This window comes from Cricetulus griseus, chromosome 2 (assembly GCF_003668045.3).
Source record: "Cricetulus griseus strain 17A/GY chromosome 2, alternate assembly CriGri-PICRH-1.0, whole genome shotgun sequence".
Taxonomy (NCBI): domain Eukaryota; kingdom Metazoa; phylum Chordata; class Mammalia; order Rodentia; family Cricetidae; genus Cricetulus; species Cricetulus griseus.
Genome location: NC_048595.1, coordinates 286,576,730 through 286,593,557, shown reverse-complemented (window position 1 = coordinate 286,593,557; position 16,828 = coordinate 286,576,730). Strand labels below are relative to the sequence as shown.

The following is a 16,828-nucleotide window of genomic DNA, read 5'->3' as shown; positions in this document are numbered from 1 at the left end:
CTCACACCACCAGTCAAGGATCAGAGGAAGACTAGACAGTCCATGTCCCAAGTGCCCCTTTCCAGCGTACCTCCTGGGCCTCTCCCACAAGGCCCTCTGGGGAATATTCAGAATCCAAATTATGGATGGATATGTGTGTGTTTAAAATATGTAGAACCTATATTTTAAAGATAATTCATGTTTTTTTTAAAAAAAAACTACTCATTTTTAAAAACATCCATGTGAAAAGTACAACAGACCCCCCACCCCGATTTGTAATCACTGTAGAGTGGGGCTTCCTTTCAGACCTGTTCTCTCTCTCTGAGGGCACATACATAGCATCAGATCAAAGTGCTCCAACTCAAATGTGCTAGTCTGGGATCATTTTTCACTGAGCAGTCATGGGGCCATCTTCATGTAGCAGAGTACATAAATTTTCATCACTTTTAATGACTGCGGGTACTCTATGACATACTGTAGTCTACTTAGTCAGCTCCTGCACAGGGACAAACATCTCACTACTAAGTATTATAATGAACCTGTTAAGCATACATCTTAGTGCACTTTTCCTGATTAAGAAAATTGTTGTAAAGACCGAAGATGTTAATGCTGAAGCAAAGGATGTTTTTTAAATGTTTTTGATGAGTGCTGTTAAGGGGCTGTGTAGAAAGGTTGAGAAGGTGAGGATGCATGTGTTTCCTAGCTCCCTGGCCGTTGGTGGCTTCTCTTTCTCTGTAACATTTGCCAATCTGATAGATGTTAAATTGGGTGTCTCTAGCAGTGAAGGTTCACCTGGAGATAGCTGAGTCTGGAAGCTTGCACAGTTCCTGGGTCCTGTCCTGCTTCTCTCTGATGGTGTTGCTTCTCTCCCAAGGACCCGGCCTCCTCTTTAAAACCAAAAAGTTCTGTGTGGATGAAGCACCTTTGAGTAGTATCTTTCTGCCAGGATGGAGAGCATGCACTCTGATGTGTTTATTTGCTCAGCCTGGCAGCTGGCACATACCTGTAACTGCAGTACCTGAGAAGCAGGGCAGAACGATAGAGAGTTTGAGGTTAGCCTGGGCTAATAAGTTCAGCCAGCATGGGCTAAAGAGAAGACTGTTTAAAAAAAATATTTTCTCCAGGTCTTTATTGTAATTGCACACACACACACACACACACACACACACACACACACACACACACACACATTTGATTTATCTTTATTTACTTATTTTTGAGACATAATTTTTATATTAGCCTGTTAAACTTCTAAACCTTATGCCACTATGATGGCTTTTATTAACTAGAGTGAAGTTCCTTCTTTGTCCTTTTTGCTAATTTTAATTTTTACCAGTATTCATCAGTGTCTCTTATTAGATCACGCATGTGTCTGACCAGTGATTAGAACATGCATGTGTCTCCCCAGTGACAGAAATGCGTGTGTCTCTCTCACAGGTGTGTCTCTCTCACAGGTGTGTCTTATTAGAGCATGTGTGTGTCTCTCTCACAGGTGTGTCTTATTAGAGCATGCGTGTGTCTCTCCAGTGCCTCTTACTAGTATATTTATCCCTATTCTTATTTCATTTACTCATCTCAAATGAAACAGCTGACCCATATTTAAATAAAGCTGATGAAAGACTCACAAGCTTTAGCTTTGAAGGTATCTAAGAAGGGAAATGGACTTTTAAGTGCTGGATATTTTTCACTGGTTCAGTTAAAGGTTAAAAGCAAGTCTGAATTTCCTGGCAAATTGCCTAATGGCAGCCATTTTGAAGTGGCCTGATCTAATGCTCTACCCCGAGGAAGAGCAGCCATGTCTTGTTCTTATTGCCACTCTGCCTCACTTCCGCCTCTTGATGGTATTTGCTGGAACTGCAGAACAGGGTCATCATGACCTGACAGCCATTTCTCCTGTCAGCCTTGCAGATTGAGGAATAATTTCCTGGAATCATTTAAAAAATGAATGGGAAATAGCACTGTGCATGAGTTAGTCAGTTCAAGTCTGAGGTGACAAGAACATCTCTGTCACCCTATTTCCTATTCCACTGCTGCAGCTCTAATGGCCTAGCTCCAACTGGGGAGAGGCATTTGATGTAAATGCGGAAGAGCAATTTGGTGGCAGAGGGTCTGAATCCCATGGTCTTGCTCAGTTTAAAGTGGGAGATAATGACTTGCATTTTTTTTCTTTTGCTTTTTTTCTTTTTTCTTTTCTCTTTTTTTTTTTTTTTTTTTTTTGCGTAGGGAGGAGGGAATCTGCTCTTTGGGCACATTTCCAAAATACTTCTTAAAAAGAAAAGAAAAAAAAGAGCCATTTTCTTTTTGTAAGTAAAATTGGGCCTCAGAGCATTTTACAAAGTAGGAATGTGCACCAATTAATGGGAGAGATAAGTAGTGTTGTGAGAGCCGAGCTGTTCAGAGGCCTGACACACACCAGCCTGGGCACCTCAGTGTTCCCATGTGTGTCACACAGGAAAGGCGGATCCTTGATGTCACTTGGTTTGAGTTCTGTGTTTCCTTTGTTCTGATCCTGATCTCACGAGCAGCCCTCTCTACACACAGCATTGTGAGTGAAGAGGTGGCACTGCTGCCTTGCCTTCTGCTTCGTTTTAAAAGCCACCTCCTATCGGTCTCTTACAGATAGGTGGAATTCTGAAACATTACATATGTTGATAGATTTGCATATAATTATTAACTTGTCAGTTGTATGCAGAAAATGAAGTATTCTCTCAAACTGAATTTTCCTAACCAAAAGATTTCCAGAATACTTAAAAAAGTGTGTGTGTGTGTGTGTGTCCATCCAAAGGTCAATGATAGACATCTTCAATTTCTCTCCATCTTTTTTTTTCAATCAGGGTCTCTCATTCAGCCTAAAGTTTACTAATTTGGCTAGGCTGGCCAGGAAGGCCCAGCTGTCTTCCCCAGTCCTGGGACTTCAGGTGCACCCTGCCACACCACACCAGCTTTTACATGGGAGCTGGGACCAAACTTAGGTCCTCACACTTATCCAGGTCCTCACACACAGCACAGACTTCCCTGACTGGGCCATTTCCTCAGCTCTTTTTTCACTCATTCATTTGTATGCGAAGCTTGGTGACATTACACATGCCTATAATCACAGAACTGGAGAGAATCTCTAGTTTTAAGGCCAGCCTGAGCTATGCAAAGAGACCCTCTTTCAAAAATAATTTTTAATGTGCTACATACTTTTTCATTCTGTGAATTGTGCCGAATATGACCACCTTTTTTCTTGGTGGCTGATGGCAGTTATTGTTTGCACTTGTTAAAAGGTTCTGGCCTGTTTGTTTCTGTATTCTTCTTCTCTTGACTCTAGTTTGGCTCTTTCTGGCAGTTCTGTTCATTGCATTGGTGCAGCTCTACTGAATACACAGTGATGCTTCCAGCCCTGTCCTTGGCCCTCATCTTTTTTTTTTTTTTTTTTTTTTTTTTTCTCCTTCTGGTTCTAGCACTGGGTGACTTCATCCCTGTCTTGTGCTTCAGGTTTAGGGGCCACTGGACTGGGCACTGGTACTTGGGTACACTGTAGGTTTCATGTGTGATTCCTCCCCACTGAATAGTCATTTATTCCCTGAGTGGCAGCAACCACAAAGCTGCCTGGAAGGAAGGCCAGACTGCTGCTCATAATTATCTCAGCACGTTTTATCCCTCCCCAGGTCTTACCTGTCCATCTTACCTGCCCTCCACTCCACAGCCATTCCCTTTGGGAACCACTTCCTCCCACAGGGTCGTCACAGTAGCTTCCTTGTTCTCCTCACCTCACTGCAGCCCTTTATACTACAGGATGCCTGGGCCTTCTGCCTGTGTCTGAACCACACTACTGGGGCTGAATATCCTTCTCGCTGCCAAAGGCCTCATCCAGCCATTTGGGCAATAGGTGTCTGCTTCCTCCCCACCACCACTGCCACCAGGTCATCTGCCCAAAGACTCTGCTGCTGTCGTCATAGTCGGGCCTTTGCTGGTCGTCCTTTCTGCTGCAGCATGTACAGAAATGCTGTGGTTTATTCCAACTCTGAATTCCCTCTTCTGATAGTCCTTCCTCTCCTTGGGTTTGTCTACATCTCCAGCAGAAATGTTTCTCAAGTAAGTTGCCTGTGATTGCTGTCTCCGTGTCTTCCAGCCCTGCCCTCCATCCAGCCTCTTTCCCTAGCCACGCACTGAAGTTGTCCGGGTCACCAGTCGCCCCCCCCCCCATTGCCAGATCTAGGTCTTTGTCCTGTTCCTGCCCCTCCATAGCCTTTGACACAGTTGAGCCTCCTTCCTGAGGAAACAGTTCTCTGCTGACCCTGCTGGTTTGTCTCTAGTGTCAAAGTGACCGATGGCTTTACACCCATCTTCTGATCTGTCTCTCCCTACTCACTTAGCTCCCTCATCTAGACTGTGGCATTTAAAGCAATCTGTCCATGTAGTGATTTCCAAATACATAGCTCCAGCCCTTCAGACTTGCCTCCTAGATACATATAGACCGTCTTTACCAAATTATCTCATGATGTGTCTGGTGACAACACACTCCAGCCAGGATTCTTGATTCTCTTGTGTTCTTCCCTTCATCTTCCCCATTGAGGAGATGCCTTAATCATCTTAGCCCCCATTTCAAGTCAAAAGCCTGGGATTGTCTCATTTCCTGTTGTTTCTTCTAAGCCACGAGCGTGTCCTGCACATGACCAAGTGTGGCCTCTCTACTCCTGGCCTGTGCTCATCTTTTGCTGGCTGGCACATAGACAGTTTCCTGTTTGGTCTCCCAGCCTCACCTTCGTCTCCCCCCTACTTTTTCCCACATGGCAGCCAGAGATATTTTTAAAATGTAAGTCAGATGGATGATGCTTCATTTAAAAGCCTTCTATGGCTTCCTGTTAAAAGGTTTACTTGGTGGAGCCCCACCCACTCACTCCCTGACCACATCCGGTCCACCCTCGGTCTCCCGCCCCCACCCACTGCTCTTCAGTGCCGCCAGTTTCGTTGGTGCCTCAGCACGGGCTTCTTAACTTTTCCCACTCTGCCGTTTTCCCTAAGGGATGTTTTCATGACCCTGGGTACACAGGGATATAAATACAAATCAAACACTTACTAATAATACATCCCTTTCCTTTCAGTGGTTGTTAATCTGAGTTGTTCTTTCACATTGAATGAGCAATTATGATGATCCAAAAATGTGATTTGGTGAATTTATCAGAAGAGTGGCCAGTTCATTTTTTTAGTGTTTAATTCTTAAACAGAGTCCTTCTGAGTGCTTTTTAGGTGGATCCTCTACCTATACCAGTGTTCTACTTGGAACTGGCTCTCCAGGGAAAAATACTTTTGGGCTCTAAGATTTGTAAATACCCTCACACAAGAATCACTTTAATCTGTGAGCAACACACCAATTTTTAATTTAATTTTTTAAAAAACTAGTTTTATGTTACCATTTTCAAATCACAACAGAAACTTCTACTTGTTCTCCACAGGGAGCACCCTTCTTTCTTGTGTTCCACGGGGAGCACCCTCCTTGATTGTGTTCCACAGGGAGCACCCTCCTTGCAGCCACCTCCAAGGACAGCAATAGTGCTGGCTGGCCCTGCCCTCTTAGCATCCCTTTGTTCCTCATCAAGGATTTCCTCTGGTGGTAACTGTCAAAGTTCTCAAATTTTAAATAGTTTTAAAGGTTTAAAATACTCTTTGCCACCACACTTTGTTCTGTTGTGCTTCTAGCACTGCAGGTGTGGCTTTTGCCTCAAGTTTAATGTGGCAAAGGTTTGAGAAAGGTCTGTGGTGATATGTTGTTTATGATCTAATAAAGCTTGCCTGAAAATCAGAACACAAAGCTAGCCACAGCCATAGAAGCTAGGCAGTGGTGGCACACACCTTTAATCCCAGGACTCAGGAGATAGAGGCAAATGGGTCTCTGTGAATTCAAGGCAACCCAGGGCTACTTGAGGGTGAATCACTCTAAAAAAGAAACAGAGCTCACACCTTTAATTCCCACAGTATATAAAGAAGAAGCAAAGCCAGATATCCTGCCTATCAGATATTTACATTACAATTCACAACAGTAACAAAATTACAGTTATGAAGTAGCAATGTTAATTTTATGGTTGGAGGTCACCACAACATGAGGAACTGTATTAAAGGGTCACAGAATTAGGAAGATTGAGGACCACTGCTGTAGATACATGCTGGTAGTTCTGATTTCCAGCTTCCTGTCTCCTAAGAGATGTAACCAAAAGCATTAAGGTAGCATTCTGCCTCAACTGTAATATTACATTATTTTTTTTGTTTTGTTTTTGTTTTTGTAGACCTGGTTTCTGTGTGTAGACCTGGGCTTTCCTGGAACTTGCTCTGTAGACCAGACTGGCCTCAAACTCACAGAGATTTGCCTGCCTCTGCCTCCCGAGTGCTAGAATTAAAAGCGTGCACCATCACTTCCCAGCTTCATTTTTAATAGATATTTTGAATTGGGTCTTTAATTGAAAAAAATAATGAGTCACTTAACATAGAAAGCCATTAGGAGCTATTTGGCTGTATTTGGCTCTGCGCATCTTTAAGTAGTCCTGCATCTTCTCAGGAGGTCACGAGCATTTTGCTTGTCTTCTTGAGACTTACTGTAAATAAAAAGCTGCTTTCTTTGAGGTATTCTTTATTTTGGAATGTTGTCATTTTCCCTCTTAAAATTGATTTAGTTGTGGCTGAGGGAAAGACTGAAGAGCCAGCTGTCATCAAGATGGTATTTCTGAAGAGTCTCAATCTCTGTAAAGAAAATGACTGTGGATAGGAGCTGTCCAGCTAAGAGTCGTCATGTCCTTGAATCTCAAACTCAAGAGCACTCGTCCTGGAAAACAACTTGACTGGTCAAAGGAATCATTACAGAAAGAAGGTGGGAACAGTTGTCAGGCTAAATATTTCAGGTGAAAAGTGGAATAAAAGAAATTACAGGCATCAGTGATAGTTTGTAGACCATTTTAACAGCTTCTTCCAACCATTTAATGAAGATGACCATTTTTTTAATTCCAGTTTTTAATTTGACAGCTTGCTGCCATAAATCTGATTGCCAGTGTGCAGAGATTTCACCTGTCTGTTTAGACTGTTGTATCACAGTGGCTCTGTTTCCTCCAGGAAGCCCTTCTGGCTTGGAAACATGTAAACACCATCAGCCACTAACTCCACACTTCCAGCTCCCCTGCTGGGTCCCTGCTTTCCTGAACTGCATTCCAGCAGAGGGAGGAGAGGCACTCTTGGAGTCTGGCTACAAAATACTAATTTTGCTAGATGATGACAGGGCTACATGTACCTAGGACCCTCATTCTGGGGGAGAAGATCTCTGTGTTTTCAAGAGGACACACTCTGAGCATTCATCACGTGGTCTGAATTGATTGGTGGAGGAGAAAATGCCATTGCATTTCCTGGGCATTTGTAGTTTATTAGGTTTGTCATAAAATGTAATGTTTGCATCTCCTCAGAGATTTGAAATTAGTTTACAAGACTGTCCAGAAAAACACAGGAGAGATGAGATATACCAGTGTCAGGTTTGCAAAGTAATTGTATTTCACCACTTTAGTCAATAATCTCATTTATATATACATTGGCTCAAAGTTAGTCTGTCATTCTAAGGTCATTTCAAAGACACCTTCATTTTAGTAGACGGCTATAGGCCATCTTTCTCAAGAAATTGCAGGGCTTGAGGAAAGATTTCTGGTTTTGTTTTTTATCTGTTATTTATGTGAATGTGTGTGTCTGAGGGAGTTTATATTCGCCACGTGGACCAGGTGCCACACAGAAGCTAGAGCGTGTCAAGTGTTCTTGCAAATGGAGCTAAGGGCAGTTAAGCCGCCTGGTGTGGGTGCAGAGACCCCAACCTAGGTCCTTGTGGGAGCATTATGTGCCCTTAACCTTTGGCAGGAGAAAGAAGGGGTATGATAGTGCAGTCATCTTGTACTGACACTCCTCCCCCCTCTCCTGCTGTCCTTGTCCAGGTGTGTGCCATGGTTAGGATACAGGCAAAAATGAGGAACACGCTCAATATCTAGGTAGTATGTAATATCAGGGCAGATGAAACAGACACCAGCAAAGGAAGAAAAAAGCTCTAGAATTTACACATGAAAGACAAAAAAAAATGTATCTTAGACTTTTCAAAGATTTACCTCCAAAAAGCAAAATATTTCTACATGAACTAAAGAATCCTCATTGTTTTTGAGTATTTTTTATAATGAAGATTTATATATTATACATCTGTCTGCAACTTTGGAATTGGAATTGCTGCACACAGTATTCTTGATTTGTTGTTGTTAAAGCATATTAAATGTAAACTCAATGTGGATGGGGGTTTCTAGGGGGGAAAAAAAGATCCTCCAGCTGGATACACCGAATGAAGAGCCCCGTTTCTCCTGCCATTCTGTCTCTTGGTAGACCACACAGCCACCTTTGTTGCGGTACAAAGTTTTAGCCTTATTTTCATCTGTTGTTGCCAGAACCATTCTTGATATACACATTGAGAACAAGACAATTAATTCCAGGGGTCTCGGTTGGACGTTATATATCAGCATTAAAGAGTATGAGTTTGTAAAACTAATTCCAATATTTCCTTGCTGGGAGTGAAAGACCTTTATAAAGCCTTGGTGCAGGCCTGCAGTTGCTGGAGCAGGCAGACCCAGCCTGCACTGAGCCCTTTGCGCAGCACTAGTGGATGGGGGCTGCGCAGCCGCAGTGGGAGTAGAGGCTGTGCCTGTACTTCAGGGCGACGACCGTTCTGCCGTTCTGGCGTCAACCGTCTTCCTCATCCGGTTCACTTCCTCCACCTGAATGAGTAGCCATGGCCTGGGCTGCAGGCATCCTGCGAGCCAGCAAAAGAGTAGGTGCAGCCCGAGTGAGTATCGGAGACCTGAGCGTAGCTCTGCGGCCCAATCGAGTGCTGCGTGTCCCCCTCAACCGGGCCTGGTGGAGAGTCACTCCCACTTCCACCATGGGGACTGTGAAGGGTGAGCTAATGCAGCACATGAGCGCCGAAAAGCCAGTTCTCCACAACAAGGTCTCCATTATAGGAACCGGATCGGTCGGCATGGCCTGTGCCATCAGCATCATAGCAAAAGGCTTGGCTGATGAGGTTGCCCTTGTTGACTGTAATGAAGATAAAATGAAGGGTGAGACGATGGATCTCCAGCACGGCAGTGTCTTCATGAAAATGCCAAATATTGTTTGCAGCAAAGATTTCCTTGTCACTGCCAACTCACAGATAGTGATTGTCACAGCAGGTGCACGCCAGGCAAAAGACGAAACGCGCCTAAATTTAGTCCAGCGAAACGTAACCATCTTTAAGCTGATGGTTGCCGATATTATCAAGCACAGCCCTCGTTGCAAAATAATTATTGTATCCAATCCAGTGGACATCTTAACTTATGTAACCTGGAAACTGAGTGGGTTTCCCAAAAACCGTATTATTGGAAGTGGCTGTAACCTTGACACTGCTCGTTTCCGTTACATGCTTGGGGAGAGGCTTGGGATCCACTCGGAAAGCTGCCACGGGTGGGTCCTTGGAGAGCACGGAGACTCAAGTGTCCCTGTGTGGAGTGGAGTGAACATCGCCGGGGTGCCTCTGAAAGAGCTGAATTCCGCAATAGGAACTAGCAAAGACCCCGAGCAGTGGGGAAATGTCCACAAGGAAGTGATTGCCAGTGCCTATAACATTATCAAGATGAAGGGCTACACGTCCTGGGCCATTGGCCTGTCTGTGGCTGATATTGCAGAGAGCATTCTGAAGAACCTCAGGAAAACGCATCCGGTTTCAACCAAAATCAAAGGTCTCTATGGAATAAAAGAAGAGGTGTTTCTCAGTGTGCCCTGTGTCCTGGGAGAGAATGGCATCTCAGATATCATAAAGGTAAAGCTGAGCCCTGCAGAGGAAGCCCAGATGGTCAAGAGTGCAGAAACGATTTGGAAAATACAGAAAGACATCAAGTTTTAAGCCTTTCTTCTAAAGATACCGAAGACAACAGACGCAGTGCCTGCCCATGTGGGGTGGACTGGGGGCTCTGAAGGTTGGACATCTGGTTCGTTGTGTGGCATCCAGCTGCCGGGTGATTTACCCTTTCAGTTTCTGAGTGACTGCATTAAAGGGATTTTTGGTGTTTGAATTACCGGTTCTTGCCTGTTGCTGTGGTATTCAAGAAATTGATGACTTTCATTAGAATGTAAGCATGTACTAGTCCATTCTGGTTGGCTTCTATCTATATCCACTCCTAGGCCATTATAAAAAGTAACTCCTGTGGGCTGGAGAGATGCCTTAGTGGTCCTGGGTTCAATTCCCAGCCCTCACATGGTGGCTCAAACCATCTATACTGGGATCTGATGCTTTCTTCTGGCCTAAGGCGTGCATGCAGATAGAACACCCATACACATAAAATAAATAAATCTTAGAAAAAAATAACTCCTATATACAAAAAGATGCCACGTATTTTTTGTTCTGAGACTGCCTTTGTTGTTTTGGAATGAGCTACTTGAGCCATTAAGACATTATGCATGGGGCAGGAAGGGTGTGGCACTTGCTGCTCTTGCAAGGACCTAGGTTCAGTTCCCAGCACCCACATAGTCCTATACATACATGCAAGCATCACACTTGTACATACAAATATTTTTTAGAGACATCATGTAATGGGGACTGCAGCTGCTTCAAGAGTAGAGGGAGAGAGAAGAGAGGAGAAGGGAAGGGAGGGAGAGAATTGATGCATTATGCTTGTGAAGCAGACTTAACATGAAAGCCATAGTAGTCAGGCTGTGGGAAGGGCTGGCTAGCAGAGGCGATAGAGGAACTGCATTGGTTGGTAAAGGGTAAGAAGTGTCACTAAGATTGCAGTTACCAAAAATGAAGGCTGGTTTGGTGAAAGCCTTTTAGAACTGTCTTTGAACCTGTTATCACGTTAAATCAAGATACAGGTTGTAAATTGTTTTCGCTGGGCTGTGTCTTAGCCATACTATGGTCTTGGCCTGCTGCTCAGTTTATCTTACATGAGGAGAAAGTGGAAGCTTTTGAATTGTCCTATTGTCAAATTGCAGCATAAGACCTGGCTGTTTTAATAGGCACTTAGGGATTGCATTTCTCAGAAAGTCATGGGTTCACTTGTTATTTCTAAATAGGCTGGCTTGACTGTACACTATGGACTGTACAGATGGGAGGCAAAATGGTTTGGGAGAAAGCAAAGATACTTTCTTTGCTTTGCTCCACCCTTTACATAAATAATAGTAACAACAGGAATGTGGGCAGCTCCAAGTTAGCCTTCCTAATGCCATAGAGCATTGCAGTAACACTGTTTGGATACCTCAACTCTGGATCCTTGCATCAACAGACTTTCAGTGCCTGCCCACTGAACCAGGCCAATGCTGATCAATCAATATTACCAAGTAGATACCAGGCAGCAATCTTGCCATTTAAAAAAGTATGTATGTATGTATGTATGTATGTATGTATGTATGTATGCATGCATATGGGCCTTATATTTATTCATTGAGAAGATGGAGAAATGTTCTGATTCCCCAGGAATTGGTGACATAAAACTGGACCAAGCAATGGGCTGAGTTCCTTGACCATGGGAAGGCTGTGATTTGGTGGTGGAGACTTCACAGGCTTGGGGAGCTTATTTGCAGGGTATCTGTTTACTCTCATAGAGCCTCAAGCTTTTTATTCAGCCTTCCTTCAGGCCCCAGAGAGGCCTTGCATCAGTCATTCTTCCTGACTCAGTCAGCACCGACTGAGTTGTGCTATAATCCCATGCTGTGGTGATACCAGGAAGTGCTTTGCCATACAAGCGTAAGGACTTGAGTTCAATCCCCGGCGCTGCTAGCTAGCACTGGGAATGCAGAGACAGGCACACCTCTGGGACTCCCTGGCCATTCACCTGTCCTACCCATCAAGCCTTGAGTCCTGGTAAGAGACCCTGCCTCAAAAAGCAAGGTGGCTAGCACTTGAGGAACCACCCCTGAGGTTGGCCCCTGGCCTCCATCCACATGCCTGCATACACCTGTGCACATACATATACAAAAAACATCCTCTAACTCTGCCTTGACAGAAGTTTAGTTTTCACTCAAGGAGGATTCCTTTAGGTTCAAGCTGATGTCTTGGAAAGCTCCCCTAACTAACTGCACTTCAGCTTGCTTTGTCCCTGAGGCACCATCATGGCCACACAGGGTTCCAAGATTTCAATAAAATGAGAGGTCTAGAGAGTTGTGCTTCTGCAACTAAATGCCTAGATGTGATCTGTTCCCTTTTTCCACACTCCCTAGTTACATGGCTGCCTAACTTCAAGGACGTGAAGAAGTATAATCTGCATCTTCAGAAGCGGGTGGTACTGACCATAAGTGAACCCCATCTTCAGAAGTGGGTGGTACTGACCACTGGTGAACCCCATCTTCAGAAGCAGGTGGTACTAACCACTGGTGAACCCCATTTTCAGGAGCAGGTGGTACTTACCAATGGTGACCACTAGTAATGTGCCCCTCAAACCATCCAAGCTAAAATGTTCAGGAGTGTGTTCATGGTTTTAAATCATTTTCAGTGAAAGCCAGCATGGGGTAAAAGGCTTAGGGGCACTTTTTTTTTTTTTCTAGTTCACAGAACCAGAGTGGCCACAGGGTCATACCTTCAAGCCATGTCACTTAGAAGCAAAGCAAATTAACCTCTGACCTCTGCTTTCTTGTATGTTGGGCTGGAGTCATCATTTCTCTGTACTACAGAATTGTGAAGATTAACTAACATCTCAAAGCTTTGGTACCTGACACGTCACCAACCCCAAAGGGAAGACACTGTTCCCATTCAGATATTACGTCACAGCCTTGCTGCACTTTTTAACTCCCATGATTAGCAACCAGTGGTCTTCTTCTATTTATGCAGAAGCCCTACCACCAGCTTCTTAAATCAACTCTGCTCCCCCTCACCCCCCCCCCGACATCCAGGGGCTTCTCTCTTAGTAGAGCCTCTAATGAGACCAGCTGCGCCTGAACCCACATGTGGAAACAAGCTGAAGAAGACAGGAAAAATAAAAAATTTCAAACTCAGCTTTTAGTGCCAACAACTGCCTGCCTGTTAGAATTGATTCTGTAAGGATTTGTGAGATTAGAGATAAGCTGGTTATTCTAAGCAATTTTTCAATATGTAATATATTAGAATGGTTTTCAGTTTGGGGCAGCACCCTTGTGTACATGCATGCGGTACAGAGTGCAAACACAGTCATGCGGTCACATGTGCCTCCCCAGCTGGATGACACGCTTGTCTGGTTGCTGGAAGCTTCCATTGCTGTCTTTAGAAGGGGGATAGCACTTGCCCTGCTTGTTGTTGAGGGGTAAATGATAAGTATGTCAGCACCTAGTATATAGACTCTAAGCCACACTGCCGGCTGTTCTCGCTCCTGGCATACTGATTCAAAAGCCCCAAGGAAGCTATAGGAACATGAGGGAGAGCAGTATTAGAGGCATAATCTTGGTTCTATTGTAACATCTAAAATATCAGTCAGACCAAGTTCCCTGAATGTCCATATTTCCAATAAATTACTTGCGATAACGTTCCAGTTGACATGAGGACAGTGGGATTTCAGGACAAGGTTCTGGGGGCTGTAGGCTCATTACTCCAGGGAATACAATGATGCCTTAATCCCTTGCATAGAATACCTCCTCAAGTTTGCAGGAAACAGCCTGTGGCTGCCCACAGAGGCCCTGCTTATAAGGGTGACCCTGCAACCCATAGCATGAAAAACTTCTCCCCGGTCAAAGCAACAAGGGAGGAGCAAACTATACAGAGGAGATCCCAGAGTTCTGCTGTGGAGTGATGTGACTAGAATTCTCACACTCATCAAATTCTGGGGCAGAGGGAAAGTTCCATGGCAGTAGCTGTGACTTATCCTTAGTATGTTTAGGCCCAGATTAAACTTAATTATACTTGATCTTCAAATCTTTTTTTCAAGGGCATCTTTAAATAGGGGAATAACCCATTGACCTTTGTGTGACCTTTACTGATAGATATTTGATATAGATACTGTCCATATAAATATAAATGATACAAACTTGAAACCCCATGGAGCCCCGTTGTTTGAAGCAATTTGAGAGCCTGTTTATTGCATATATGTGAACTCTGGGTTTCCATCCCCCACAGCTTGAAGGCACAGGGCTCAGCCATGTCCTGTATCCCATGTCCTCAGTGTCCACATGTGAGATGTCCCACATCTCAGTCTGAAGCCTGACTACTCCTGGATGGATGATTTTCAGATATGATTCCTTCTAGTAACTCACTTTTGACCCCAGGAACAAATAATAAATAATACAATACTTGAGGACTGAAAGACAGATGGTGAGGTCAGGGATGAGGGGACAGAGCAGCGACCGACACCCTACCTCCCAGCCTCATCCGTGTATCCTGCCTCTCCATTCCTAGCAGCGGATGACAAGTACCACTGATGAGGGATAGTGGGAAACAACTGTGCTTGTACTGTAATGCTACACAGTCCAACACAACATAAATTGTAAAAGACATCAGCCAACAGGGCAAGGGACAGCATACTGCAAACAGTGGCCAGAGAGGCATTGGGTTTTCAATTCCAAACATCTAGGCAAAGTTCCTTAATAGGTTGTGTGACTGGCGTTTTTGACAAGCACTTCTTTATGTGAATCTTGGATACTCAGCATCTGTGTTAACCCTGCCACGAAATGCATATGGTAGTCACAGCCACTGTGACCACAAGAGAGAGCCCTCACCTGTTCTAGTCCGGTGCAGCACTGCCATTGGTGCTTGTGGAGAACCTCTCATGAAGTAAGGCTCATCATCTTACAGCCCAGTGAAAACAGTAGGGAGAGGCAATGCCCATGGGTGTACCCAAGATTAGCATCTGGCTGGCAAAGATTCTAGACATGAGCAGTGGTTATCACATTTGCCTAACACAAGACAGGCACTGGGAAATATGGTGCTTTGGGGGCTCAGTGGTAGAGTGTTTGCTAGGTATGCAAAGATTAGCAAATGGGTTAGAGTATCCATATGGTTGGCCTCCTACAGATGCCATAAAATGGTGAGAATAGTCACATCAAATGGTCCATAACTATGCAGCCATGCTTTTAGTAAACCGGTCATGATATTTTCATACATGTGAGCTTTGGTTTTGGGATACAGCACACACATCTGGATAATGCTACAGTGGCCATGGCCTTCACAGATTGAGGACTTACTGTGAGCTGGGGGCTACACTTTGCACCCACTGCCTCACCTTGTCCTTACAACTCTTCAGGTAGGTAATTACTACTACACCCTTTCTGCAGATGTGGGTGCTGGTGAGGAAATGGGGGCTGGGGCTGGGATATGAGCAGTGGTCTCTCCACCACCAGTGTCACCAAGTATGGAGGCTGGGTACTAGCTTAGAGTTTACAAATACTGAAAACAATGTAACCCCTGAATTTGGCAAAAGAGTAAAGATTTAGCTTCCATTTGAAATAAACACATATCATCAACAGCAAAAAGAAAACAAGAAAGAAAAAAAGGATGGAAATGTTACCTGTATCTCCAATAGCCTCCCCCAGAAGTGATTGGTTGTTGCAGAGTCCTGGAGCTTTGTCCTGCTCAGCACCTGTGTCCAAAGGAAAATGTGAATGAGGTGTGGCTGCTTGGGTCAGCCTGGACCATGTATTGTTCCTGAGACAGCTCTGCCGTGGCAGGGTCATATACATAGAAAAGGATGGGTTGGAGTGTGCACTAGGGAGACTGTCCTCCTACAAATCACTGGTGCCCTGCCTACAGGTCTGCACTTGATGGTGTGACTTTCCAGACCCCTCCTTGGCTCTGGCTTCAGTTACCTTTCACTGGTGAAATTTCAATGTGAGCTTTTTCACACTGGCACATGAGAATATTCTAGTATGTCTGTCATTAGTTTTTTCTTTTCCTTCTCTAAACGTCTGACTTTGAATGGCCTGAGTATAATCGTGTATTTAGATGGACAGAAATTCTATTGCCCGCTGCCGTCTCTGTAAATGAAAGCTGCCACGCATCCTGTTGTAGATGCACATTGTCAAGTGAAGATGCGCACCCTGGGGAAGCTGTATGTTGTAGACGTGTTGCCTTCCAGAGCAGGAGTGCAGTTGTATGTTGTTTAGTCAGTGGATTCACTCCTGGAAGAACAGCTATTCTGTCACGGTGCGGAGTACAGTCCTCAGCTTCACTGCTCTGTCGTTTGCTCGGCAGCCCTGTGGCATGGGGTGTTCTCCACTCAGCAAGATGCTAAGCACTTCATCTGTTCCTCCCTTCTTCTGACATTTGATATTTTTTCCTTCTAGATGCAGGACTTTCGAAGTAAGATGCAATCCATATTTCCAACAATTCCCAAGAACTCCGAGTCAGCTGTTAAGTGGGAAGAGGCACTGGAATCCAAGTGAGATGGATTCAGAGATGGACTCCAGACAAACAGGAGCTTCAGAAACACCATGTCAGAAAGGGCTTCGGTTGACTCCTTTAGGAACACGTGCAGATGGCCGTGTACCCACGGGCCACAGCCACAGCCATCTGCCTGCGTCTATGGTACAGAAAGGGAATGTTTGCCTCAAGCTAATACAACGATTTGATTGCTGAGAAGTTCCCCTTGAGGAGGGTCCCAGAGGAACTATTTTTGTTTAGAACAATAAACCATGTTTCATAACCACAAACACAGTGAGACAGAAAATCTTTGTGAGGGCTGGAGAGATCTCCCTGGTTAAGCGTGCACAGTGTCCTGCAAAGGAGCCCAGGTTATTTCCCAGCACCCACTTGGGATGACTCAAAAACCACCTGCAGTTGCAGCTCCAGGCCATTGTATGTCCTCTCCTGAATCCTGTGGGCACATGGACTCACATACACACAATTAAAAACTAAAGTCTTTAAAAAAAA

At 44.5% G+C, this 16,828-nt stretch overlaps 2 protein-coding genes across 2 annotated transcripts in view; both read left to right on the top strand.

Moving 5' to 3' along the window:
- Positions 1–16,608, top strand: part of Tmem242 (transmembrane protein 242) — a 29,823-nt gene extending 13,215 nt beyond the window's left edge. The window contains exon 4 of the mRNA XM_027401059.2: positions 16,243–16,608. Within this exon, the coding sequence (XP_027256860.1) occupies positions 16,243–16,341 (99 nt within the window). The 3' untranslated portion in view covers positions 16,342–16,608. The remainder of the gene's footprint in view (positions 1–16,242) is intronic.
- Positions 3,442–16,234, top strand: LOC100770821 (L-lactate dehydrogenase A-like 6A). Its single transcript, XM_035440424.1, has one exon. It carries the CDS (start codon positions 8,759–8,761, stop codon positions 9,905–9,907), a length of 1,149 nt encoding a protein of 382 aa, XP_035296315.1. The 5' UTR covers positions 3,442–8,758; the 3' UTR covers positions 9,908–16,234.
- Positions 16,609–16,828: the final 220 nt, after the last annotated feature.

Coding starts and splice junctions, on each gene's coding strand:
- LOC100770821 (XM_035440424.1), top strand. CDS start 8,759: ATGGCCTGGGCTGCAGGCATCCTGCGAGCCAGCAAAAGAGTAGGTGCA.